Genomic DNA, 27,564 nt, shown 5'->3' on the forward strand with positions numbered 1-27,564 from the left:
TTTTAAAACAGGCTGAGGGATCTGTTAGGGTTAACTACAGATAACCAATACTCTAACTTGAACGCAAAGGGAAACATTACTGCAAAGAAAATTTCTACATTTAACTAGCTATCTCAAGGTGACCTAAACTCTGTGGCGTGAAGAGATTTACCAGGCAGCTTATATATATAGCTTATCTGAAAAGCTTAGAGATGATAATGATCTGGGAAAGGGGAACAGCATCTTGTTAGAAGATTTCTGGAGATGGGCAAAAGTCTACAATGCTGACTAGAAGCAGAAGCATGCAAAGCTCATCCTGCAAGACAGAGGCTCTACAAGAACACTTTGACAGTTTTCACAGCACGTGGTGGCCACCAAGGATTTTTTTGTTACTCCACACACGTAAGCTCTAAAACCAACCACGAGTGAAGTCCAGCAGAACGTGTACTTCAGATGCGTAGAAACACACTGCTGAATTCCCCAGTCCTACCTTGCAGATCCAGCTTTTCCAATCTTCTGTACTCCTCTCCTTACCTAAGACTATGACACATTGAATTCAGCAAGTCTTGCCAACTCAATTTGCCCAAAAGTCTTTCTCACAGACTTAAATTACTGCTCTCCCATTCCTTCTGACTCTTTTACCCAAGAAAGAAAACAAGCTGAAGAAAAAAAAGGAGCAGAGCTGAAACTGCAGTGTGGTGAGAAGAACAGAGACTATTTGGGTGGCAGCCGTGGAATTCAGTGTGTGGTGTGGGAGCAAGTCATTAATCCTATTTCCAGTCGTCACATTTTTATTTTCACAATATGTAATGCTTATTTTTAAAGTCACAGTTATGAAAGCACTTGAAAAAGTCTGAATGCTGTTTTTCTTTTATTTTTTCCCCAGCATGTTTCTAGCTGCCATGACTGACAGTTAAAAATCCTGATCCCACGAACTCTGCAACCTGAAAATTCAGAAAACACACACTTCCTTTCTTAACATACCGGTTCTTAGTCCTGAGGATTTTTAATGCTTTGAGTTAATAATACTGATTTATCCTCCTCTTTGCTTCTTCCCACAGCAGACAATTTTACTCACACTGCTGTTACTTGTTTTCTTTTCAACACATACCAACTCACGCTATAACTCACTAGCTGTCAGCATTTTAAAAGAAAGATTAGCAGTGCCAACTGCACCTCAGGAAAAACATTTGCACTCCTCACAGCTGAAGTGTTCATTATATACTACAGAAAAAGTGATGCATTACATTATCTATGTCCCTCTTCTTGTTTCTGCAAGGCTTCACTAAGCTGACAACTGACAGTTGCATGCTTGTTTAAAAATTGCAGTAAGAAATAATTATTCTGAAGACACAGCATATATAATCATCACAACATAATAACTAAGTTTTTTTAATATACAAGCTATTTCTTTACTAATTTGTATTTTGATAAAACAACTGACAGTTTAACACAAAAAGCAATGCTAATCTAGTGAAGAACGTATTTTAGGACCACTTAATAACGTAGACAAATGAGAAGCTAAATTCCGAACACTACCTGACAACAAACAATTTGAATTTATATATGAGCCTACAATTCATTATGACACAAAGCTATTATCTCAGGAGGCTAGAAAAGTTCCCCTTAAAATTACAGATGAAGATTGAGAGGAAGATGTTACTCAATTCAAGCTCCTTATTCCCAGTCCCATCATTTGCTGAGTTTTTAATACACTGCTCACAAGGATAAATAACTATAAAACTAGTAAAATATCATGCCTTTGATATATCTTACATTATTAACATAGCATTTTACTAAAGTGTCTTTGAAGACTATACAATACAAGAGCAGCCTGAACCTAGAAATACTCAGATATGCTGCAGAAATGTTAATCGACAGACATTTAGAAGAACAGAAACAACTTAATCTTTGTTCCTCTTCCATGTGTATTATCACAGAAAACAGGGAGGCAGATAAACAGGAAAGGGAGAAATTATTTTTGTATTTGGCAAGAGAAAGAATACATTGTTCAGCATAGCTGATCTGGTTACCTTCATTAACTGCCTCTAACAATAGCAGCACAAAAGACCTCCTTCCAACAATTCTCCAGGAACTACTAACCCTGGAATAAATTGTATAGGATAACTAAATGTGGTCAAACTAGTTTCGATGCTGGAGCAGCTAAGAAAAGTTCCTTACTTTTAAGAATAATCTTAATGTGATTTAGTGTTGTATGTTTTGAAACCTTGTTACACATTTGAACATCTATGCTTTACATAAAAATTATTTTCTTCTTAAATCTTACCTGGCAATAGAGCTGAGTAATTTGCCATACATGGGGCACTCCACTCTTATCAATGTGGCAATCTTTAAAACTGTGATTCTGCACCAAACTCCCAGAGCCTGGCGCTCCAGTAAACTTAGGAAAAATCACTATGATATAGCAGGATAATAGAGCAACACCTGACCCTGGAAGTTCTAATGAAGTTGGTAGCAAGTATACTCTTATAATTTTACCTCATAATACAAGGCATTTTGACAAACTCGAAACACTTATTTCTAGGTGAATGTTCCAAATACGGTATTGTAGGCACATGGGTCTCTCTGGTAGAGAAGAGATAGGTTCTGATACCTTAAGCAGTTTCCTCTGCTTTCAAATTGCTTAACTCTCCTGCCCTGGAAGAGGGCAGGAGAAATCCCAACAATTTCCTACTATTAAATATTCAAATAAACTATTTGCTTTAAAAAGTGTTTTTTAAAACTAAGAAAAACAATTAAGTACTCAAAGGACTTTCTACAGACAAGTTAATCAACTATCTGTCCTCTGTATCGCTTTGAATTTTTAATCTAAATGATTTAATTTCAATTATTTACTACTTAGAAATGCTGTCAACCATTTAAAATTTTTATTTTGTAAATGCATAAAAGTAGGTCACTGAAAACAAGCTTATACACAATAATACACAGACACATCAGAGGATTAATATATAAAAATCAGGAGATGAAAAAACTGACCTGCTGCTTCTGGTATTTGTTTAGTAGGGCTAAAAATAAGATGTAACATCTGGAGCAGTCTGCTAAAGCTGCACAGAAGTCATTGTAGGAAGAAAGTTTGCTACAAAGGTACAAAAATAAAATATAAATGAATGAAAGTACTTTTTCCCACAAAAGAGTTAAAAAAAAAAAACCCACTCTGCTTATGACTCTCAGAGCCGTATTTTCCAACAAAGGAAATGAATGCCAATACTCTGACTTCTAGTAGAGTCATATACCGTTAAATAAGAGCACAACAGAAGTCTAGCTGTCCTTGCCACAGTGAATTACGGGAAGAAGCGAACATAAGGAGCTTCCCAACCTGCTTGCCATATGGGCACAGTATGCTAACACTAGCACTTCTTAGTGTTAAATGCAAGAACTGTAATTTCAAGATGACATGGGAAGTCAGACAGGAAAAGAAACAAAGGGTCCCTTCCTAATGCAGGTCTAGTAGAGCCCCACGACAGCACTTACAGAACACGTCTCTGACCAGCAAATACGGAGAACACGCCTTCCTGCAGTCACGATTTTATCTCTGCTTGCTCCCTAACAGCTGCTCTGGTCCTACACTGCTTACCCTTGAGCATTACAAAAACAGAGAACTGGACATGATTTGGTCATGCGGTGGATAAGGAATTGGCTGGATGGTCACATCCAGAGGGTAATGGTCAATGGCTTGGTGTCCAGATGAAGAACAGTGATGAGTGGTGTCCCTCAGGGGTCTGTACTGGGGCCAGTGCTGTTCAATATTTTCATCAATGACATAGACAGCGGGATCGAGTGCACCCTCAGCAAGTTTGCAGATGACACCAAGCTGAGTGGTGCAGTCAACACGCCTGAGGGACAGGATGCCACCCAGAGGGACCTGGACAAGCTGGAGAAATGGGCCTGTGTGAACCTCATGAGGTTCAACAAGGACAAGTGCAAGGTCCTGCACCTGGGTCGGGGCAATCCCCGGTATCAGTACAGGCTGGGGGATGAAGGCATTGAGAGCAACCCTGAGGAGAAGGACTTGGGGGTACTGATAGATGAAAAGCTGGACATGAGCGGGCAATGTGCCCTTGCAGCCCAGAAAGCCAACCGTATCCTGGGCTGCATCAAAAGAAGCGTGGCCAGCAGGTCGAGGGAGGTGATTCTGCCCCTCTACTCTGCTCTGGGGAGACCCCACCTGCAGTGCTGCGTCCAGCTCTGGGGCCCCCAGCACAGGAAGGACATGGACCTGTTGGAGCAGGTCCAGAGGAGGGCCACAAAAATGATCAGAGGGATGGAACGCCTCTGCTATGAGGAAAGGCTGAAAGAGCTGGATTGTTCAGCCTGGAGAAGGCAAGGCTGCAGGGAGACCTTATTGCAGCCTTTCAATACTTAAAGGGGGCTTATAAGAAAGATGGGGACAGACTTTTTAGCAGGGCCAATAGCGATAGGACAAGGGGTAATGGTTTTAAACTAAAAGAGGGTAGGTTCAGACTGGATATAAGGAAGAAATTTTTTACAATGAGGGTGGTGAAACACTGGAACAGGTTGCCCAGAGAGGTGGTAGATGCCCCATCCTTGGAAACATTCAAGGCCAGGCTGGATGGGGCTCTGAGCAACCTGATCTAGTTGTAGATGTCCCTACCCATTGCAGGGGGGGATGGACTAGATGACTTTTAAAGGTCCCTTCCATCCCAAAGCATTCTATGATTCTATGATACCAGAAATACTGCAATAACAGAACAAACTAGGATAACCTCTTACTTCCCTTGTAGCAGCAAAAATCTGTGTTGATGTTCAATTACAACCAATTACAGCAAGACTTACAGACTTAGAGAAATGAATAATCTGAATAGCTTGAACATGTTCTCTTATAAGAAGTTGCCTAAAGTTACTGAGAGAAAAGAATAATCATTCTGTATTACTAGAAGACAAAATAAAATTCAAATCTGTGCTCTGTACTGCACAGTATATACATATATATATTTTGTGTGTGTGTGTGTGTGATTGCAATTTCCAGGAAGCTAATTAAATTGATTTTATGGATAATTTGTATCCTCAGAGCATGCAGTTCACTAAACTTAAGAAAAAAAAAATTGAAGCAGTAGGAAACTTTAAATAAGACAAATTACTTTTGCTCCATATTGAATTCTAGATCAAGTAAATGTCCTTGTCAGAATTACAGTGTAAGTATCGATTACATTTAATTACAAGCACATTACCCCACTTTTCATGGCATTTTCCAAGTAAAAGAAATGCTCTCTCCTTAGAAGAAGTAAATATGCTCAAAGTGCTGTAATCATTGCTAAAACTCAGCTTGTTTCTAGGAACAAAATTAAAGAGACAGATGTGGACAAGGTGGCATGGAACTGGGGAAGCAATTCACATGCTTTACAGGTAGCACAAATGGCAAATGACCAGATATGCCTGTTTTTAGCTGTGGAGAGGAAGGACAGGCTAAAAACAATCCTTTATGTAGCTGCTCTTCAAAGCACAACACGATCTCATCTAGCAAGGAGAATGTAATGAATAATTTGGAGGGGCTGAACATGAAGAGAAGTCCATAGCAGAATGACTTCTCAATGAACACAGAGTCACAGGCAACATGACTCAATACAATAACAGAGCAGCAATGGCAAATACTTCATCCAGAACAGCGCTCATAAATTGTGCTTATAACCCAACTCCTCCTGAAAATACCAACAGTTAATTTCACAACTTCTTAAAAATCCTTAAATTGTTTGCAAGTCCATTTAGCATCGGATATTGCAAGCTGGTGCTTGGTAACTGGAAGATATTTGACCGAGAAACTATTCAGACTACAAAAGGATCTTCTTGGGTGATTCACTCATACTGATCTCCCTCTAGAAAGCACATCTTGGGAAGCAGCCATTGAGCTGCTCATAAAACTGAGATTCTTTCAGCACTTCCATCTGCACACTCAAGCCCTGATCCCATAGATTAATCTCCTCAAACAGTCTGTGACAGCTCAAAACAATGAACACTGATCACATTTTCTCTCTTTTGTATTTTATTTCACAATACACAGTCCCCAATATAACTTAAGCTTGTGTAATTTCTCTCATTCATTTTTTAAGACATGGCCTAAAATAGGATTAATAAATACTTAATAATTTATGCAGCTTTAAAATATAGGAAATGTACTTTAAAAATTTCAATCAGAATCGGTGGGATCAAAGAATGACACAATACAACAAAACATTTTTCAGAGGATGATGAATCCAAGTTTGTATGGCTACAATTAAACAATTCTATCGGTATTAATAAAGACACAATTATTGTACAACATCATTACAAACTACACAGAGCTTTTAAAAAAAACAATTCAAGGTAAATCTTCCCATTTTAGTGCTTGATCCTGCCCTCTTTGAGGTCACTTGAAGCAGTTACACTGACTTGACTGCATGCAGAAAGAGCATTGTGTTCTATACATACCTGAATATCCTGACGATATAGGTGCATACATCCATATCGTTCATACGCTGCTCTAGCGCCACAGAGAGCTCAGAGACCGCACCACTGCAAATGAGTTGGCGTCTTGCCAGAGGTAAGTCAGCCAAGTTTCGCAAAGTAGCTGTCAGCTGCATATAGAATATTTAAAGATTTATTAATCACAGCCGTTTACAACAGAATCCACACTGTTTTGAAAATGTAATAAAGCCCAGATCTCATTTATAATGTCTAAGGCAGTCTGAATGCCCTGTTAACATTCTGCAGGTATGTATCTACCAATAAATTATAACAGGAAGTGTGTAGGTAACAAAATTGTGTATATTGAAATAATTGTTTGAAAAGGATAGATTGATACTGGTCTTTGCCTGCATATAACCTCCTCCTTTGAGGGAAACATGATCCTTCATATGTTTTAAAATCTTGTATGCATTTATACAACCATATACCAATTGGAAATTAGCGGAAACGCTGTGGATAGTTAAAGTGATTTTTTGCATAATGTCTGATTTTGCCAATTTACATTTAAGTCTTGCAAATTAATACCGATATATAATATATATTTTGATAATAACTGTAAGTTGCAAACTAAGATTAATTTATTTTGAAAGACAACAAAATTTATTTTTATTAAAAATTTAACAGTTTATCAAGATCAAGAGAAATCCACTACCCTAACAGTATAAAAATGAAAAGCTTAAGTCCTCAAGTTCATTTTGGAGAAATCAAAATATTTTCAGAAGATACAGTTCTATTTCAAGGAGTTTTAAGCATAAAATATCTATCACTTGTAGATATGTAAAATGAATCAGCTATTGCACATTTTGAAATGCTCTGGTTCTCTTCCAGAGAAGGGTATTCAAATGCCAAGGTCAGACAGGCAATGACATGTAAGTTAACTGTTGATCTAAACCAGAACTTACTATAAAATTAATGTGAAGTCATTTAATCTAATGAGAATATGTAAATTCTTCAAATTTTCCTTATTCTCAGGGTAAGGTATTTAACTTCAATTTGGTTTTAAATGTAGTTTGGTAAGGCACAAAGACTATCTGTTCAAATTGTTTGTAATCACAAAAAACTCTAGAAATTAAGTATTTTATCACTGAATTGGACTGCTTATTCTGTGATATGTAATTGCTAATATTAAAGGAAAAATCTGACAAAGAGCAGCTAAATTGTTGTGTTTAAGGAGCTTTTGCTCATAGGATTCTATGCACTACTTTGTCCATTCTCCAGCAGCTTTCAAATTTGCTGTCCTATTTCAACAAATTTGACAAAAGCGTACCTGTCTTCTGTTACCACACAAATGAAGAATGAAAATGAAATTCAAGATGTTCTGTAGTAGAACACTAGGAGAAGGAGCAATGTGTCAAAATGGAGAAGCAAGGTACAGAGGGGAAAAAAATTATGTGATAATGTGAATGCGATACATGAATGGATTTAACGTCACCACTAAATATGAAATGCATACTATAGTCAGATAAACAGAAACTGAACCTATGGAAGCCATTTGCTTTTACCTCATATTTTAAGAAGACACATGGAGCTTTTTGTTATCTTAACTAAACAACTGCAAAAAAAACCCCATTTCTAGATATGCATTCTTTCACAAGTCATGACGCTTCAAAAATCAACACAATACTGGAGAAATATTTTAAAATAAAAATATTCTGATCAAATACTTTGCTATTCAAAAGTTTTGGTGGAAAAATTCCTGACAAATGGAACAGACACAGAAGACTCCATTCAGCGCTCACATACAAGATGTTCACAGTCAGCCTATGATGATATTTGTTGAGCTTTAGCTAAACTTCACAATGAAGAAAATGAAGTTTAAACCACATATTAAAAGTGTTGTTAAAACCCAGACCAGGTCTTTCACTGCAGCAAAGAGACTTACATATTAGATGATAAAAAAAAAACCAAAATCTTTATCAATAGATAATGGTGCAGAGGTCTCCAAAAAGAGAGTAAAATTTTTCACTGCCTGAGACAGTTAGATGGTTCAAAATCCTCCAGCAGCAAATTCTATCAAGAGGCATCCTCACACAAAGACAGGTTGGAAAGGAAAAGCAATGCAAAATAACATATGCCCTTAAATGTGCAAGACAATGAAATTCAGAAGTTCATAGAAGTATACATCCACAAAAGAAGAGGTAGTACGCAAGTGAAATTTTAAGAGTACAAATTAAAAAGTAATAGAAGCTAGCCAGACACCAGATGAATTCAAGAGATATTCGGATTGCTTCAAGCAGATACCATGATTCATGGAGAAATGCCTAACAATTGGCTCTAGCAATCCCCACCAGCCCTAATACTTATGTTGCCATGTGAAAGATTAAATTCACCCAAACAGAAAATTTAACAGCACACAAACGCTACTTTTAAAGGAGAAGACATTTAAGTGCTTTTCAATTAAGGAACATGAAGTACTTGTTAGGTCTTGTCCGTGACACTTCAAAAGCCTTGGCTTTTGAATAAGCATTACCATATTTCATATAAATATGATCATACTGTTAGGTGAAGCAACATAGTTTAGTGGTGGACTTGGCAGTGATACGTTAACGGTTGGACTCGATGATCTTACGGGTCTTTTCCAACCTTAACGATTCTATGATAAAATGAGTCAAAGATGATCTTGGTTTCATGTCCTCTATTAAGGAAAAATAATTATTATTACAAACATTTTTATTCTTGTATTGTGGGACTTCTGCATAAAATCCATTGTGTAACAAGGAAGAAATCAGACAGGGACTTTATTCCCACAAAAAGGACCTGGCAAGATTATGTATAACACTGCCATCTGGTGATTGTGCAATTATACGGTTAAAAAAAAATGAAGAGTTGGTCCCAGTTAAGGGAGATACTTCAGTTATCAGGATTAAGAGATGGCAGAGCCTCCCTCAGAGACCACCGTGACTACTTAAGGTGTTTTTTTCCTCCGATATAATTTGCTCCCTTTTCCTGTAGACTCGTATTTATTCATTATTTCTGTACGTCACTGGATATTTGATCTTTTGCTACAAATCAAAGTATGCCACAAAAACTACCTTTATTCTGAAGCCATGAGTCACCAAAGAAACTTTCTTTGATACTATATCCCTGAGAACAGAACTACTCCTACATGTCTATGATGACTGAACAATTAACTCACATAGAAGAAATGGTGCACATTAACGTAGATTTGTTGAAGAAACTGATATGAGAAAGTCAGACAGGAATTCCATAGCAGCAGAAATTACTACTTTTCTCACAAGAGGAAGACAAATGAAGTATCTGTACTACTATAGAAGAGAATACAAACAAGTGAAACGACAACCTCAATAAGAGATAGTTGTCAGTATTGACTTTTCCACAAAATACTTGAGGCCTTCTTAGAAACAGCCAGTCTATTCAAACTATACAAAATAGTTTTGCTACACTTCCAATCATACTGAAAACAGCAGAGATAATGACTGAAAAAAAAAAAAAAAAAGTGTCAAATGTAACATTTTCCTTTCACACATTTGCAAATTAAACCCTTGATTTAAAAAACTAAATTTATCCACATACAAATAATGGAAGAAGAAACGTTTCTGCAAACTTGTGGGGAAGTTCAGACAGCTAGTCAAACAGCTGAAAATAATCTGATTCATTACTTTTATTACTTGGATGTAATTTGATATTTCTAAATGCCCCAACTGGCAAAAACTTCTTTTCATATCTATTTAACATAAATTTCCATCTCTTTCTCCTCAACAGGATTCCCATTATATGTATTATATGATTAATGCCGACAGCAGCCAGTAAATATCAGTAAGTAATATGCTTTGCTTTTAACCATTCCCTTCCTGCTCTTCGAAGGATAAATATTTTTAAACTATATAGACATGAAAAGAGATACAAAATACATGTCTCTAAATTAGGTTTTAAAATGCCTACCAAAACCACAACCTAAATTTCCACTCACTGAAATGACTGCACAGCTTCCGTATGTGAGGCATCATACTCTACTTTTTCATCTAATTTTACTTTTCTCATAGTTTAGGTGTTTAAGTCACTGTCTACTGCCTTGCAAATTAGACTGAGAACAGAGTCTATTCTGGACCCCCAGTCGCTCCTCAGTACTTTTCAAAAGGGGCTTTCTAACTAAACTGATAGCCTAAGGCAGCACTGCAGTAGTATCGGGACTTAGAAAGTCTAACTAGCAGCATTCAAGAAAAATATAGTCATTAAAATCTTGATTACATGCAGACCTGAAGTTTGTACACCTTCTCTTGAAAAAGAAGGCTTGGAAATCCCATGTACAATTTTTGTATAGAACAGAAGGTATGATATCAACAAAATGGCACAGATTATTTTAGAATTGTTTGGGGAATTTACAGTGCCACAAGAAAGTTAATATTCCCAATTCTAAAGATAGACGTGTATAAAAGAGAATTTTGTGGTTCATATAGGAACTTAATGATGACAGGACCAGATAGGAAAGAAAATAGGAACATGACAAGCACAAGATTTCCAGTTTCATCACATTCTCCCAGTCTTTAGCAGTTTGCCACTTTGGGACTTCCTTAGCCAAATGTAAATATTAAGCCACATCATTTCATTCAGTGCTTTGTAGCATCTCCCAATCTGTTTATGTTTGTATTAAGATTATACATACTATTCTGGAGAGACATACCTCATAGCTCCACTACAATAAACAGACAAAAATCAGTAATAGTAATGTGATGATGTAAGCTATCTGTTTTCTCATATAATTTCAAGTAGGATAAAATCCTTTGTTTGTAAGTTAGTAGAAAATTAAAGAAATCTGGCATAATTAGTAGAGAAATTTAGTGTAAACACTACCTCAGAAGATTGTCCAATGTATTTTCCTATGAAGTCCCCAAAAGCTTACAATTACACCATTCACTAATCTTTACATCAGTCATTTCTAAAGACAAATGCTAGGAGTCTACCTGGCAAATCCTTGACAAATATAAAAAAAACCCAACCTATGCGTAACTTAAGATTTAGCTACATAACCTTTTTTTTTCTAAAACACTAAGGTTTAAACAGTTTTAGGGCAAAGGATTAGTTTTCACAGCGACCACTCATCAAGGTACCTCATATATGAAAAGATAGTTTTGAGCCTGCTGCCTTCAAAAAGATTCAAAAAGTGTTGGCTTTTACAACTACCTTTTCCTTAAATTACAGTTCTTAAAAAAACACTTTGTCAAAGAAATGTAGCTATATTTTCCTACGCTTTTTTTTTAATGCATTATTCTTGTAATAAAAAGCTTTTTGTAATCTCCTAGAGTATTGCAGAACCAGTTTGTATTTATTATTTCAGTTTAAAGAATTTAGACAGGGAACATATTTTTATCTGTTTACTATAATATCCAGAACATTGTCAGCACCATGAAGTAATAATAAGAAACTGGTTTTATTAGGTACCTAAAAACATTTTTATTAACTTCAGAATTTCTAAAGCCTTTAAAATTGACTACACAAAAATAGCTATGATAATTAAATTTAGGTCCTGAACAACTTCATGGAAACTTCTTAAAAAGAAGTCTACTCAAACATAGGTACAACTCTGTCAGTGGCACACAGGGTTAGCTTATCTCCTCTAATCAAATTTTGAATTTGCCCTTGAAGTGTGTACTTTTAGAAATAAAAGTAAACGCTAACCTGGACTAATAGATGGCCCAAGTTGGAGAAATATGTGTCATTTTCTTTTATATTATTAATCTGCTTCATTAATTGCAGCAGCATTTCAACAGCACCTTTGTTGACCATTTCATTAAGGAGTACTGCATTTCCAGACATGAATTTTATCGCTCCCATGCAATACAGGAGAGCTTCATTGGTTTTTTGTAGATCTTCAGTTCTCAGGACCTCCAACAAACAATCTAAAAGGAAAATAATTATTCAGAAAGCCTACTATTAACATGTATATTTGAAACAGTCCAGTCATTGAAGAGATTAACAATTGGGGAAAAAAAACTCAGATTGAACTCTTATGTTTCTAATAAGTGGGCTAGAAAAATTGGGTATTTGGATTGAAACCAAGAGACAATTATTGATGAATAAGAGAATGGGCCTGACTTTTGTTCTCCCAGGCTTCAAGAACGAGCACCAGTGGTAAACACATAGCAGTAATCATTGAAATCCTCAGTCAAGATTTGGAAAGGTGATTGTGTGTGCCTGGAATTTTGTGTACTGAACTTGAGACATTCTAAAGAGGTTTATTCCCACTACTTTCTTAAAAATCAAATGTCTTAAAGCATCTCAAATGGAGCACTAAAAAGCACAGGTGCCTAATTCAAATCTCACATTTTAAGTCTGTTCATAGCCTTTTTAGATTTACTTTTTATGTAGGTAAAGTTACTGTAAAAGTTTTGCTTTATGCTACCACTGTCAGATATCTGAAATGTTAAAATTAACAGTCGTTAGCACAAGCCCAATGTATCTTTCACAGTCAAATTGAGACATTCTTCAATTTGGTGGGTGTATCTTAAGTAAATAAGTAATCCTAACTAATTTTATACTTTTTAATTTCTAGTAACTTATTGAAACTGATATTTACTTCTGCTTCCTGTGTTCCATCCAGTTGAATAAAAACATTTTCCCATCTCATTAAACTTATGAGATTTCTAAAGTTTTTTCTGTCTCAACTCAAGCTGAAACTCTCTCCAAGTATATCAGTGTATATGGATGAAGTACACACACTCCAGGCTCTTGCCCAAACTCTCACCAACTGCCTAGTGGTCAGCTAAATCCTTTGGGTTGTGGCAATTGAGAAATCAGTTTCAGGTCCCTGCTCTGCTTGGTATCAAACAGGGTCTTGAACAGTAGTTGTCTATTTTGGAATGAACGGTTAATTTATTTCTTGTACTGGAGCTGCTCCACTGCACATAAATAGTTCACAGGGCCAGAGGAAGAAAAAGAAATTGAAACTATAACCCAGTGACTGCAACAGGAATTTGGGTGATTATGATGACAACCTAGGTTCATGTCTTCAGCTTGGATAAGGTGGGTCCAAAACATAAAGAGTGAACAAGCAAACAAAACCCTACTAAAAACATTTTTTCCTTCATTAGTTTTTAAAATACAGGGAAAGAAGAGCAAGTGAAAGAAAAGTGAGTGAAGACAGAAATGAGAGCAAAAAACCACAACGCTTACACAGACATAGCCACTCAACTTGTCTAGGTTGTTTTATGATGCTACTCTCTACAAAACTGTAGTTTTCAGTATCCAAAGTCACTTGAGCAATCTGAGCTGTTCTCTCTTCTCTGAGCCCTTTCCTTTTGGTCTTACTACTGGAAAGGCTTATCTGGTCTTTACTTCTGACAATGCTCACATACTATACTTTAAGACCATGAATACTCTCATCTATTTAAGCAGATATACACATATGCTTTAACTTATGCACAAGCAATAAATGCTTGCAATGTCAAGGCCTACATTAATAAAACATAATGAAGTTTTAATGAAAGGAATGACCATCAATTGACACTGAGTATCATTCATACACTGTCACTTTCTTAATATTTCTCATATTTGCCAGGTGTGTGTGTATGACACAAATACAGTTACAATCATGAAAGACACCTTAGAGCAATTGCTGTCAGTTCCCCAAAACCACTGGCTCAATGTGCAGCAGCAGCTAAAAAAGCCAGTGATTGTTCTCAATATCCTTCCTGATGATGGCCAACACAGACAGCACTATTTTGCTTCTATGAAATTTGGTGCGACACATCTTGATTTCTATAGACAGTTTTGTTCTGTACATCTCAAGAAGGATCTACTGGAGGTGGAGAAGGTATAGACAAGGGCTACTAAAACAACTGAGAGAATGACACAATATCCTTTCAAAGAGAGAGCTATAAGGCTGAGATGCCTCAGTCTGAAGAGAAGGCAGAGATATGCGATATGACTGCATTTTAAAAAATCATGAAGGTGGAGGATAAGCTGACTGCAGAAACTCTTACAAATCCTGCAAAACTACAAGCAGGGGCATAATGAAAAGTTGACAGGTTTAAAACAGCAGACAGAGAACTTTTGGAACTTGTTGCTCTATGAGATTGTAGAGGCAGAGAGAATCAGAAAGTTAATGAACAAAAGATCTATAAACAGAAACTAAAAGAGACTAGGCAGGGATGTACCATCTAATGTCCCTAATAGAATGTAACAATTCTGGATGCTGTGGTAGTACAGGGGAAATGGGTCACAGAAAACATGTAGGCTTCCATGCTCTCCCTAAACAGCATCCCCTATTGCCATCATTAGACACAGAATACTGGATTAGATGAACCGTTAGGTTGACCTAGTAGGCAATTTTTAGTGCGTGACTAAGTTAACTCTGAGAATGTTTCTTGAAAGATGATCAATCTAAGTACTGAATTTCAACATCTAACTTATATACAAGAACAGAATACATACCCAATAAGCTATCATTTTGAATGATGTGATCATTTTTTTCATTCCTGCAAATTTTAAATGCAAGCTTGCAAACACTGAGAAGATTTTTTCCATCCACTTTGATCTACAAAGAAAGTAAAAGACATAAAAATCACAACTAAAATCTACGTACAAAAATGCACCATAACACTTTACAAGTTCAGACACTGTGGCAAACTTGTATTCTTACAGAACTATTAAATTCCAGCTGAAACCCTGACAGTACACTGAGCCAAACTGAAAAGTTTGCAGAATTAAAGGACTCTGAAATGCAGCTAGTTTAAGCTCTATTTAGCAAACTGTGCTGACTGACTTTAAAATAACAAATGATATATAACCTTTTTATGTATTTTCTGCAGGTAGTATATCAACAACTTGCATGCTTTCTTCTCTAATTCACTCTTACAAAGAAATTCTGCACAGGATTCACTGGTTTGGCATCTATGGCCATACCACAAATAACTCCAGTACAACAGTACATGTCATAATGAAAGTTATTCTCAAATACCAAGAAGACAAGATCTTATGATGTACTAATGGTCACTGAGAGATCATGAAGGAGAAGTAAAAGTGTTAAAAATACAATGACAAATCTCTTCCTTTCCTACGCATTTCAAATTCTTGTCTTGTTCATGATTTTTAAAAGATTCCACAGTAAAATGTCTGCAACTGAACTTGTTTTTTTATAAGCACCACTTAACATCCATGTAGTATCTGAATACATAATTATATCTACTGATTAAAATAACACACGCTACCTTAAAAGAGAACACCCCCCCCACAACACACACACACACACAAATTACTAAAATATCTACAACACAATGCTAGCTGGTATCCTTGCACCAGTGACTGTCCACACATACTTAGTAGAAGCTGAATCAATAGGTTCAAAAGCACCAACTTAATTGAGAGTTTTAACCGGCAATACTACAGAAAGAGATAATTACACTTACTCACTTTCCAAAAAAAAAAAAAAAAAAAAAACTGTTTTGGTATTTTCAGATAAAGGTGTTTAATAAGGCCAAGGTATTATCCAAAAACTAAGCTTCATTTCCATGTGTAATTTTTTTAATTATTGTTTTGTTTAAATCCCTGCGTGTGTATCCCAGCTTAGGACACTGTCTCTCTTCCATGCCTAAGCAATATTCCTGCCACCATACACCAGCTATCCTATTTTGTGTCCCTCCTTCCTCCCCCAGACGTAATTCCTCTGCAAAAAGCAGGCTCCAACAAGTGCTGATCTGGATGAATGGGAGACTAGTATCCATATGGCAAGAAATTGTGCTGAGGAAAGGGTTAGTTTAGACACAGTTTAAAAGTATGAAATGAAAAATTAAATGCAAGTTGTAATTCACGATTTTGAGCTTCACATTCTACCAAACAGCATTTTAAAACACTTACAGCCAGAATAATCTTTGCCAGCTTCAGGCAAAGTGGATCTGAATCAATGTCTACAAGTTTATATAACGTCTTCAAAAGCACACTTCTTCTTTTAAATCTTTTTCCAAGCATATTTCCTTCATTCAAGGCTTGATAGAGCTTGGTGCAAGCCAGACAAAGATTTTCTATATTGTCTTCTACATGAAGGGGGCAGGAAGGGAGAGAAAAATAAAAAATAATTATCAGTGCCACCTTTTCCAGAGCATCTCAATAGACAAAGACACAAGAGAGCAAAATAAAGAATGGGTTGCACAACAACAAAAATAAGGCGCCAAATAAAGCTCTTAAAATGATAACGCGATCCTCAGAAACAGTTTTATTCTGCTCTTTCAATAAGAAGAGACTCAAGCTAAGAAGTCACAGAGCTAAAATAATACCTAAAGCTAAAATGAAACTCACCTTTAATGCTTAATAATCAGATTGACCAAATGTCTACCGGGAAACTGCTAATTTGAATACATTCTTGAAAGAGCTCCACCAAACATTACATGTCAAAAAGAGGCAGTTAAGGAATATTTTTCTGCCCATATACATAACCTAATATATCAAACCTTGCTGGGATTAAGAACAAGTGAATGTAAAAACTCATTAGAACTCTCCAATGCATAGTAGAGGTGCAAGATATATTTGGTAGGACTGTTGGCCTATTGACAAAAAAGTCGTCTACCTCCTAACCTGAGTCCCTCATACAGTATTTAAAAAATACAATAATAAAATCTGCAGTAAAATATTCCAAAATCTGCATCTCAACACAATGGAATCATGTACATCTTTACTTTAGAGGGAAAAGGAAAAAGTCTTGCCTATTTTTAAAATTCAAGAGTGAGGTTTTTGTGGTTTTTTTTTTTTTTCTTTTTTTCTTTTCTTACATTTGCTTTTGTCTATAAGATGATACTAATAAGGCACCATATAAACCCACTTAAACTGCCTGTGTAAACTCTACATTTACTCAGGATGTACTTCATAGCTGAAATAGAGTCATATTCAAGGAGGCAAAGCACTTGTGATGAAATATATATATGCACAGGAAATTACAACAATAAACATTGTATCTAAGGCCCCAAACCTGTAGGCAGATCCAAGGACCCACCTCTCATGCTCAGTAGTGCCTGGAAGCTCTCAATTTGTAGTCATCATACTCACGGAAGAGCAATGACTATTCCATTTCTACTCCCATCATGACAGAAAATTTAACAAAATTTAGCATGATTCTAAACCCTCTGCTCCAGTAAGCAGTGAAACAGGAGTGGCAAGGAACCAAAACTGAAAGGCCTCCACTCCATTTCATCAAAATTAACAACAAAAAAAATTATTCATCACTCATCCCATGGGGCATTTTTGAAGCCTATCCTCTTGAGTACTGGAATGTAACAAAATAAAGCATTTGCTCCTCTACAAAAAGAGACTTTGGGGTTCTATTTGTTTTTGTCATATAACAATCACTTCAAGCGCATGATATTCATAAGATTTTAGACAATAATTAAGTTCCAGGTTAAACTTCAGATTTGTTTTTGAATGGAAAGTTTTCTGCAAATATTTTTGAAGGAGAAAGGGGAAGAAAAAGGCTTTTCTATTAATATATAAAAAACTAAATGTGACCTAAATGCATGTGCAGGGAATTAGCTGAAAGGTATGAAGCAAGTGACTGCACACAAAATTTAAAAATACCGCATTACCAACAGGCCTATTCAAAACATTAAAATTATGGAATTCTAATATTCATTTTGACAGGAAAAACTGCAATTGTGCAGTAAACAGCCTAAATAAAGCAACATAACATGCAGCTGCAGGAGGCAATGATGCAATTCAGTTACAATCTGTGGGAACAGTCAAGATGCAGCAAAACTCTTAACTTGAAGGTTTTTATAGTACTACATTCAATCAACTAGTGAGAAAGTATCATTACATAATTTCATCTATTATTAGAAAAACTAAGCTATAATCAAGTTTTTAAAAAAGCTAAAAAAAATCCCAACACACTAACCAAATCAAGTAAAGACTGAGGAAAAGGGGCATGAAAATTGATTTTCCTTAGTTACATTCATGACAAGGTAAAGACATGATTAGATTTTACCTCTAAATAATATTTTGCTTACCCATAAAGAACATCTCACTATGCAAAACTTTAACTCAGTGACTCATATTTGACACTCTCAGCATGAAGCAAGGAAAATGTAAAGCTGCATAGCTGTTTTCAAATTTCCTGATCACTGTTTTTCTACACATCAATGATAGATGTGGGAATGAGAATCCTGTCTTTTTTAAATAATGATATATTTTGGGAATCACTCTGTACTGTACAGGTGTTTCATATTCATCAACATCTGCAAAATTATGCAAAAAAAAACCTAATCTGTACCATGCTATAATGAACACTGCAAAAGATCCTGTAAAACAGAATCAATCCCCTAATTTGACACTCACTTTTAACCACTTGTAAAACCAAATCTACTTTGTATATTCCCACCATTCAAAAAAATACAATGTCTATAGAAGGCAACTGAACAACCTTTTGAATGAAATGTTAAAATGGATTTCAGAGTTCAATCTCTCAAGCCATACTTAATTTATTCAATTTTGCTTCAGTATTCTGGGCCATTACATACTTTTCTGAGGCATCTAACACTTTAAGCACAAACAGAAGTTTTCATTAAGAATTCCTTCATTTCCTAAAATTAATTGAGACCTTCAATACAGTCTATGCTTAAAACAGTGAATCTGTGCAGTACTTTATTCTTAAAATTATTACCTCATCACTGACTGCTAAGCTGGCAGAGCTATGTTGTCTAAAATAAGGTAATTTAATCAGAGAAGATCTTCTCTAAACCAGTATTTTTTTTTACAGGATCTCAGAAAGGTTAAGGTTGGAAGGGACTTCTAGAGGTCATCTGGTCTGACCTCCCTGCTCAAACAGGGCCACCTCGAGACAGTTGCCCAGGCCAGTTTTACACTGCAAAGTCACTGAACATATGAAAGCATAAAAGGCTACATAGTCCAACTACTGGTATTCTGTTGTAGTAAACACAAATGAGTCCCATGTTTCCTGCAGGAAATAGTACAGAAAATACACCCTTTCAAGAAGACTGTTACCCACCTTTTTCCAGTTCATGGAGAATTGGTAGAATCTTTATATGCCAAAAGATTTCTTCCTCTTCTGATTCATTTATTCTTGTTTCATCCTCTAACTCTTCAAAATACATTCAAAACAAAAGCACATATTCAGTGAAGGTTTCAACTTCTACACAAATAAATAGCTACAAACACTTTATCCATCAGGAAAAAAAAAAAAAAAAAAAAAAATCTAAAAACGTCCCATTTTGCTATATTCTGGGTTATTCTACCTATTCAAGCTTTTGTTTTTATTTACATTTTCTCAAAAACAAAAATTTCAAACAAAACTAGATGGATAAATGTTTTGATATGTGAAGTCAGATTTGTTTTTGTTTGCCGTCATTAATGTTTCATTTGATCACTGAATTAGAAGGTAATGACTACTTTTACATCAACGTTGTACTATTTTTCAACTCTGTGTCCACGTGACAGCTTATTCTGTGTTAAAAAATATCCATACTACAGACAATCCTCTATGATTGTAAAATTTTATCTAGAACACATGCACAATATTACACTAAGCTTGGTTAACTGACTCTTTGGTCAGTTAGGGAAAAATAGTCTTGTTACTTATTACATCCTGTTAGCAGTTCTAACCACTTTATGCAATTAGTTTTGAGAACTTCTCGACTAAATTTTTGTAAAATGCGTGTTTCCCTCCTGTTCTTTGTTACATTACACAATTTCTCACACAGCATCATGAATAGCAAACTACAGGTATATGAAAGATGTTTTGCCTCCAATAAACATGGCAGAAATCTTGAAGGCAACCAACCCCCAGTTTTCTTGGCCACCCTCAACCAATTTCTTCCACAGTGACTGAGAAAGAGCTACTGTTCATTATCAGAAACCTTATCCACTTCACAAAGAGAAATTTAAAAAAAATATTTCAGCTTTTTTTCTACTTTGCTTCAAAAAGAAAAGACAAAAAAAGTCTATCAGCAGACATCAAGTTAAAAAATAGTAGACCAAAAAAAATCAGTGGTCTAGAATTCTTCTGGAAACAAGACTGGGAGCATGGATCCGTTTTCAGATTGGGAGTTGGTGAAACAGAGTTTATTAAAAAATGAATTCCAGGACTGACTTTCATATGGATGCAATATCACTGGGAATCATTCCAACTTGCTGAGCATCCTTTTCACATTCACCTGGCACTACGTGAAGTGACAGAATTCTGGTCGTGACCATTGGCACTACAGCTGGAGAGCCAGAGCTTCCGTGCGCAACTTGAGTTTTAAAGACTCTAACAATTGCTTACAAGGTGCGTGTAGGTATATTTTTGGAGTTCAAGATTAGGTTATGCTCCTTATCTTGCAGGCAAACAAAGTTGTCGTTATAAAGATGGGGGTTGGTTTGTTGTTTTCATTTTTTTTTTCTTAAATAGGGAAATAAAAGTCACACAACTCCACTAAATAACATGAAGAAAGCCATTAAGACTAGAATATATACTTTTTTTTTAAGTGACATATTTGTCAGAAAGTGTCTCCTACTGTTCATTACTAGCTTTTGCATTTAAATGATACTGTAAATTCTTAACATAATCATTATCAAACACAAAAAATACTGTACTACATGAGAACATTGATATTGAAAGGTTTGCATCATGAGAACAGTATCTCAGACCTTAAAAAAAATGACTGTCTACTGAGCGTTACTTGGAACAGTGACACAATTAAAAACTTGCTGACTATTTTAAAAGCCTGCTCTTTAAAAAAAAAAAAATCCAGACTCTTTTTGTGTATCTGTATTAACTTCAACTGTCCACCTATATTTTATGCAGAATGAATCTATCAGTTATATCTATTTCAACAGATTATACAAAAATGATGCTGTTTCATAAGTAATACAGTAAAAAGTAATAAGTAATAATAAGGATGTTATTACAATAACTGTATCTTGTTGGTGTGTGCATATATACATATTAGTAGAAGTACATGTTACTAGGTAATATTATTATTACTTATTTTGCAGACCTTTTTATTTTCTAGATCAAACAAGTTAATAGTCTTATTTAGATCAATGAGTAGCTTAATTAATAAAACACTATGCAGCATTTGCAATGAAGTGAAAGTTCTGCTCCAGAGCACAGCTGAAATGAGAACACTAGAATAGTTTGCACTGTTCCTTCCTGCCACAAAACCCACACATTGACTCAATTATTTCTTTTCTTTCCAATTTGTAGCTACCTCTCTCAAACTGAAAGATGGAACCGACTTTCTAACTACACACTTGCTTAACTTTATTAAGCAAGAAATAGTCTAGTTCATGTATGCATTTGCAGATATGACCAAATTTCTCACTAGAAAAAAAATTAACAAAGCCATTCAATTTTTAGTTCAGAGCAAAAAGAACTGATTTTTTGTGCCACTCTGCTGCAGTTGTTTGACATTCATCAGAAAAATATAGCAACCTAAAAGTCAGAATGGCATCATTTTTTTAAACAAATATCTCTTGTAACAAGGGGGAAAAAAAATAATCAGCTTTTACTAAACAATTTTAATCCTAGCAGTAAGAATGAACAGGAAATACATGATTATAAAGAAAAGCAACATTAATAAATTGTAAACTTGTGTGTGTCTCAGTCCTGGGAGATTTTTATGGTGCTGATGAAAAGTTATGGCACTAGTTGTATTTAAAATATTGCAGAAGCTGTCCTGAACCTTCTAATTGAGCGAATCACAATTCAACAGCTAAAATACTCAAGCAAAAGAATTCAGCAAGTTGAAGTTCGTTGCCTCAGTTTTTCATAGGTCTTAACCACAGCTTTGCATTCTGGTCAAAAAAAACCCATCACTAATCAGTCTACGTTTATTGGTTGCTGGTTTTAGCATGTAAATACAAGAGCCTTAGCAACACTGAGCTTTCAAAAGCTATGTACTGCCTGACTTATCATGTTTAGCCTTTTCACGGAATACTGAGCGGCTATGAATATATCAATATTAAAACAGTTTACCTCCTCTCTAAAATGTGAAAGTATAAACACAAATCAAATCAGAAAATATAAATAATCTGTAAATGAACACTCCCCCCAGGACCCCACTATAGAGAAGAAATGATTGAGAATTTCTACTGCTATCCCACTGTTTATTCTGGGATTAAAGATGCAGTATGCACAAACTAAAGAAGCTACATAAGGTTAAAAAAGTAGATATAAAAATAAACAATCCTAATAACACACATGATTTTTTCAAGAGCACCAATAAAATCATACAAATAAATTAAATGGCTTATAAACAGAAAAAATACAGCCCCACAGAATACTAACTCCCATGGCATGGTAAATACTCTCAGCTCCTCTGAAGGAAATGAAAGCAGAGCACATTACAGCCTTCGCCAGAATGATCCACAATAATGCACCTTCTCAGTTCTAGAAAAACAGGAATAAAGCTTAATAATAGCAGAGTAAAAACTTCAGGTTTCCATACCAGACTCTCAAATATGCACTTGCCATGTATGAAACGTGCCAGCTATGAGGAAATATTAATTAAAATCTGTCATGTAAAATTAGCAAAATGCATCCCTACAGGGCAATCCAGAATCTGTATCTTCAGCTAATATAGCTTGGCATAACTTTATTAGTTTCTGTGCAACTATGCCAGTTTATAAAAAGTGATGGGCAAACAAGGTGTTAATGGATTGGCAAATTCTTAAGTGTACATATGGGAAAAACAAGAGAGAAAATATCAACAGATTTTTAGAGTGAAGATCTCTTGAATATTGTTTCTCTTTACCAACAACAGTAAAAAAAATAATCAGTACATCTAGAAAACCAAAGATATTGTTCAGTGAATAAAAAAGATCTTCAAATCACAAAAATTAGATTATTTCTATTTGACTGTATTTCACATTTTTTGACTGGAGATTGAAATGCCTTATCAAGTACCTGTTACTCTTCTCTTCCAGCCTGTACTCCTTGGCCGTGATGAACTTATGCCAGGCTTTTTCATCTGGTCACTAAAAGATACAGTATAGACACAAAGTATATCAGAATACAATGCTCAAAATGCTTCTTTCTTCACATGCACTCAGTATGAGATCTCATATTAATAACTAATTGGAAAAGATAAGTTATTTTACTAAGTTAGTAGCCTATCTGCTCATTAAAAATGACATATAAATACAACTTCCTCCAGTATATATTACAGAAAGCTCCTTCAGAAACACTGACATATTTACACCACAAGAGGTCACCATTATGGAACACAAAACCTGAAGTATTTCCACTTGTACAATAAAACTGAAAGCTGAACCAAACTAAACTCAGAAAGAGCCAATTTTTATTTTATCATCAGTTTCATTAACTGAATATAAACTCAACTAGCTTAAAACTGTAAGTTCATCCATTCACAAGGACAGTGATTTCTTCTGACAGAACTAACACTTTTAAAAGATCTAATGAGAAGAATTTTCAAAGAAAGAAACACTTCAGTAACCTTCAATGTAAATATTAGAATTTCCAGGTCTGCCTGTGAACTAATGCTAACTGCGTAGTGGTCACTAGTTCTGTTAGTACAAGAAACACGTATGTTGCTATTTCTTTGTAAAGCAACAGTGAGTAACGCCATAATTCCTGCTGATTGTACGATTAGTGTTTCTTTGGCCAGAGGAAACTACTACAAACATCTGTGATAAATCTATTCTGTTTGCCTAGCTACACACTTAAGCAGCACTGATCTAGAAGAAATATACAAGATACAGACTCTCTTTGCTATTAAACAGGAATCTTTCCTCCTTTAAATTCTGTACTAAAGACAAAGGTCTTGATCTACATTTTCTATTCTCAGTGTATGTTTAATTTAACACTTCTTATTCCATTTATAGTTCATGTACCAATACAACCTAATCCCCTAAATTTCCTTCTAAAGATAACAGTAGTGTGTTAGCAATGTTACTTCAATTTTTTTTTTAACCTGTTAATTCAGTTCCTATAAGGCTTAAAGGTAAACTGTTGTTTAAGTGGTTTGCTGGACTGGTGCCTAAATCCTGTCTGCCAGTCCAGACAGAAGATGTAAATCATCCTATCAACAGATGGAGACAGAGTAAAAGACAAAGCTCTTGTAAGATTACTTCCCTACAAAAGGGACTGGATAGCTTACTGTGATCAGTCAAAAATTTCCCAAGCAATCACATTACAGAGGAACACTTGCTTCATTATGACTAACAGTGAATAATGCTCTCTTTTTACAGCATGAGGATTTAAGTGCTCCAAAATCCAAATGCTTACACAAACTATCTTGAAATTTTTTCAGTGCCTATACAGAAAGTCCTACTCCCCTGGGGAAACAATGTTTAAAAATAAAAAACAAACAAAAAAAAATCAGACAAGTGCTTGCATCTCTACTATAAAATAGACTGGCACCTGTAAGAAAGAGGGTTTCTACAGCACACATTAAATAAAGTTCAGTGTATTAACAGAAATTAAAATTTGGTTCCATTTATGCGAATACCCTGTCCTACAAATTTTTAAAGTTTAAGAAAGGATTCCACAAGGTTCAGCCATTCCTGAAATCAAGACTATAACCTGACGCTATCTGCCTATATGAATATGGATGTTTGAGTTTGCTTGCCTCAGAAAAAGAGTTTTGTAACTATATCCTGTCTGTGCCTCTTCCCCTAAAATGTAAATCCACAGGATGAATCCAAGAAACCTCAACAAAGACAATCCTAGAAGTTTCATAGGAAACAAAAGCAGCTGAATGGAAAAGACACTGAAGCAAAGGATGTGGTAATCTGCACGCTTATCAGATAGAAACAGCACATATGCGAGATGCAGGCTAAGACCATGTCAAAGTCTGAACTGTGTAAAAAAAATTTGGTTGGAACCTACAATTTCTTAAACACCAGTATCAATCAGTTTAGAGACCTACAGAAGTAGGAAAGCAGATTGCTGTACTGCCAGTATTCACACAACTATCTGTACTTTTGGGAAACATCCTCATAAGTTAAACAGCTTAACTGGAACTCTCATTATTTTCAGAAAAAGAATACACTGAATATGTACCTAAATGAGAATGACTGGTGGGCAGGCTTATCTTTAGGGAGTATGTACAATTTATGCATTTTGTGAGAGACTATAAAATCCCTTTATGTATCTTTACGATGCTGCCAACTCCATTTTAGTTACAGAGACTTTTGCTTCTTTGTTATCTTTTCACTTTCATGTAGGGCTGAACTTAAGCAGCAATATCTTGTTAAGAACTATGCAGTTAAAATGTAATCAACCTACTTTAAAAAATAAGTTACCTACTATTGAAGGGAACTGGCTTGTCAAGAGAGTGGTTGCCTTGGAAACAAAGTCAATTGGCAGAAATCTGATCATCTGATAAGGGACTCATCAAGAAATCAACTGACAGAGGCTCTGATGATTTACAGAGGAAAAAGAACTTGGCAACTGGATCATCTCTATCCCTCTCATATAAGGGAGCTCATAGTAGCCCCTATGAGGAACACTGCTTTCTTGAATGTACACACACTATGAGGACTTCCAAAAGGAAGGGTGAGCCAGCATTGCAGTAGTGTGTTCAGTACTTTCCCCTCGTGAAAGAATGCATAATTAAGTGAAAGCAGCATTTATTCAGAAACTCTGCATGTTTAGATGTTTACTTGCTTGTTCTTGCCATAATCCTCTTGTTAATGGTAAATCTGCAAACTCTCACCTTCAGTGGTATTCCAGGGAAAACTACACTTCTAAGAACTGCATCCCAGAAGTAAAGAATTGGGCTAGTTCTCTCCAAAGAAGCTGCACACAACAGCAAGGTCTGATTCACAAACATGAGTGTAAGATCCCAATAGAGGAATAGCGCTTGGGCTCTTTCCTCATACTGCAGAGCCTTAAACATCTGAGAATCTGGCTACCTCTTTACTTGTAAAACAGAGTCTGGCAATGGGCCTGAATATTGGGCCACACCTTTCCACGCAGTTAGAGCCTTAGCATGGTCCCTGCCACAGTTTTGGCCCAAGAAAGGTAGCACTTTCCTTGACAAATGCCTGGGCACAGGGCACAGACAAGCAGAGGTAGGGACATTCCCAGCTGATACCTTGTGTGTGGGAGGGAGGGGTTAAAAATACTTTCATTGTATTAACATAACCCATGACACAGCAGTTGGCCACCAAGCCAGAGACTAACTCCTTTGTTTAATTTTTATTAATTATTAGTACAGATGTAGCCCTGGTGCCCCAGTGATTATTTAGTTACTAGTTAAGAGGGACACAGAGTCTGATACTAACAAGTTAATGCTTCTCTACAGAATTGTCTCCAACAAGCACCTTTGATCAGTGAGGTAGCAAAGCTTAACTAGAAAGAAAAGAGAACTTGATCATCTTTTCTGAATTGTTGAACTTGAAGGCATTACCTCTAGACACTACCCTCTCCTCTCCTCATGGTAAGGTTCTTGTAACACCTACATATTCTTACAACTTTGGGAGGCAAAACTAGAAAAACATGGAAGTGGGAGAAGAACAGAGGAGCACAGTAACTGAGATAGTGCAATAAAGGATGAAGAATATGAGGATTAGTTTTCAAAGAGAAGAGTACAAGTAACAGGGAATGAGCAAAAGATAAGGGCAGTGGTTATGGAAAAGGCCATAAGCTCCATACTATCTGCTTCTAAGTGCCAAGATCTCACATGACTTTGCTCCTCCAGAGATTATGAGCCTCTTCTCTTGCACCCGTATAACCTGAATCTGTGGACTCTCTCTCTTGAAGTAGAGATAGGAATTCGGACTATCCCACATAAACCAGAATCTGAACAGTCTTACAAAGGCAGTGGCCTACTCACATGCAGACAGTGTATAGCATGCCTTGAGTAAACGCTGTGAGGAAGCCATACGCAGCAGACACTAGCTGGTGTCTGGAAATACATTTATTTTCCATTTTTAAACAAGGAAATGAAAATGAATTACCAACTTTGTGATCTGGGATATAACAAGATTCTGCAGAGCACCCTTAACTTTGTATTTATAGGTATCTTTTGTTGGCGAATTCTACATGACTGCTTAAGGCAACTCCTTTGGGATTGCGAATGGTTGAAGACATCAGAAGAACCAAACTGGTTCCAGCGACAGAAATAGAAGGAATAGAAGGCTTAATATCCAAGGACTTTATGGAGACTGACTAACAAAACACCATTTTCTCTCAGTCAG

The 27,564-nt window shown here is 35.8% G+C and overlaps 1 protein-coding gene across 1 annotated transcript in view; it reads right to left on the reverse strand.

Annotated features, from left to right (window-relative positions):
• ARMC2 (armadillo repeat containing 2) overlaps nt 1–27,564 on the reverse strand; it is a gene marked incomplete at its 5' end in the record, with an annotated part of 64,487 nt that overhangs the window by 21,631 nt on the left and 15,292 nt on the right. The window contains 7 exons of the mRNA XM_082306193.1: nt 2,977–3,076; nt 6,424–6,569; nt 12,097–12,317; nt 14,851–14,953; nt 16,273–16,448; nt 19,406–19,498; nt 23,306–23,376. Coding sequence (XP_082162319.1) covers nt 2,977–3,076; nt 6,424–6,569; nt 12,097–12,317; nt 14,851–14,953; nt 16,273–16,448; nt 19,406–19,498; nt 23,306–23,376 — 910 coding nt within the window. The remainder of the gene's footprint in view (nt 1–2,976; nt 3,077–6,423; nt 6,570–12,096; nt 12,318–14,850; nt 14,954–16,272; nt 16,449–19,405; nt 19,499–23,305; nt 23,377–27,564) is intronic.

This window comes from Platalea leucorodia (genome assembly GCF_965183815.1).
Source record: "Platalea leucorodia genome assembly, chromosome: 3".
NCBI classification, from domain to species: Eukaryota; Metazoa; Chordata; class Aves; order Pelecaniformes; family Threskiornithidae; genus Platalea; species Platalea leucorodia.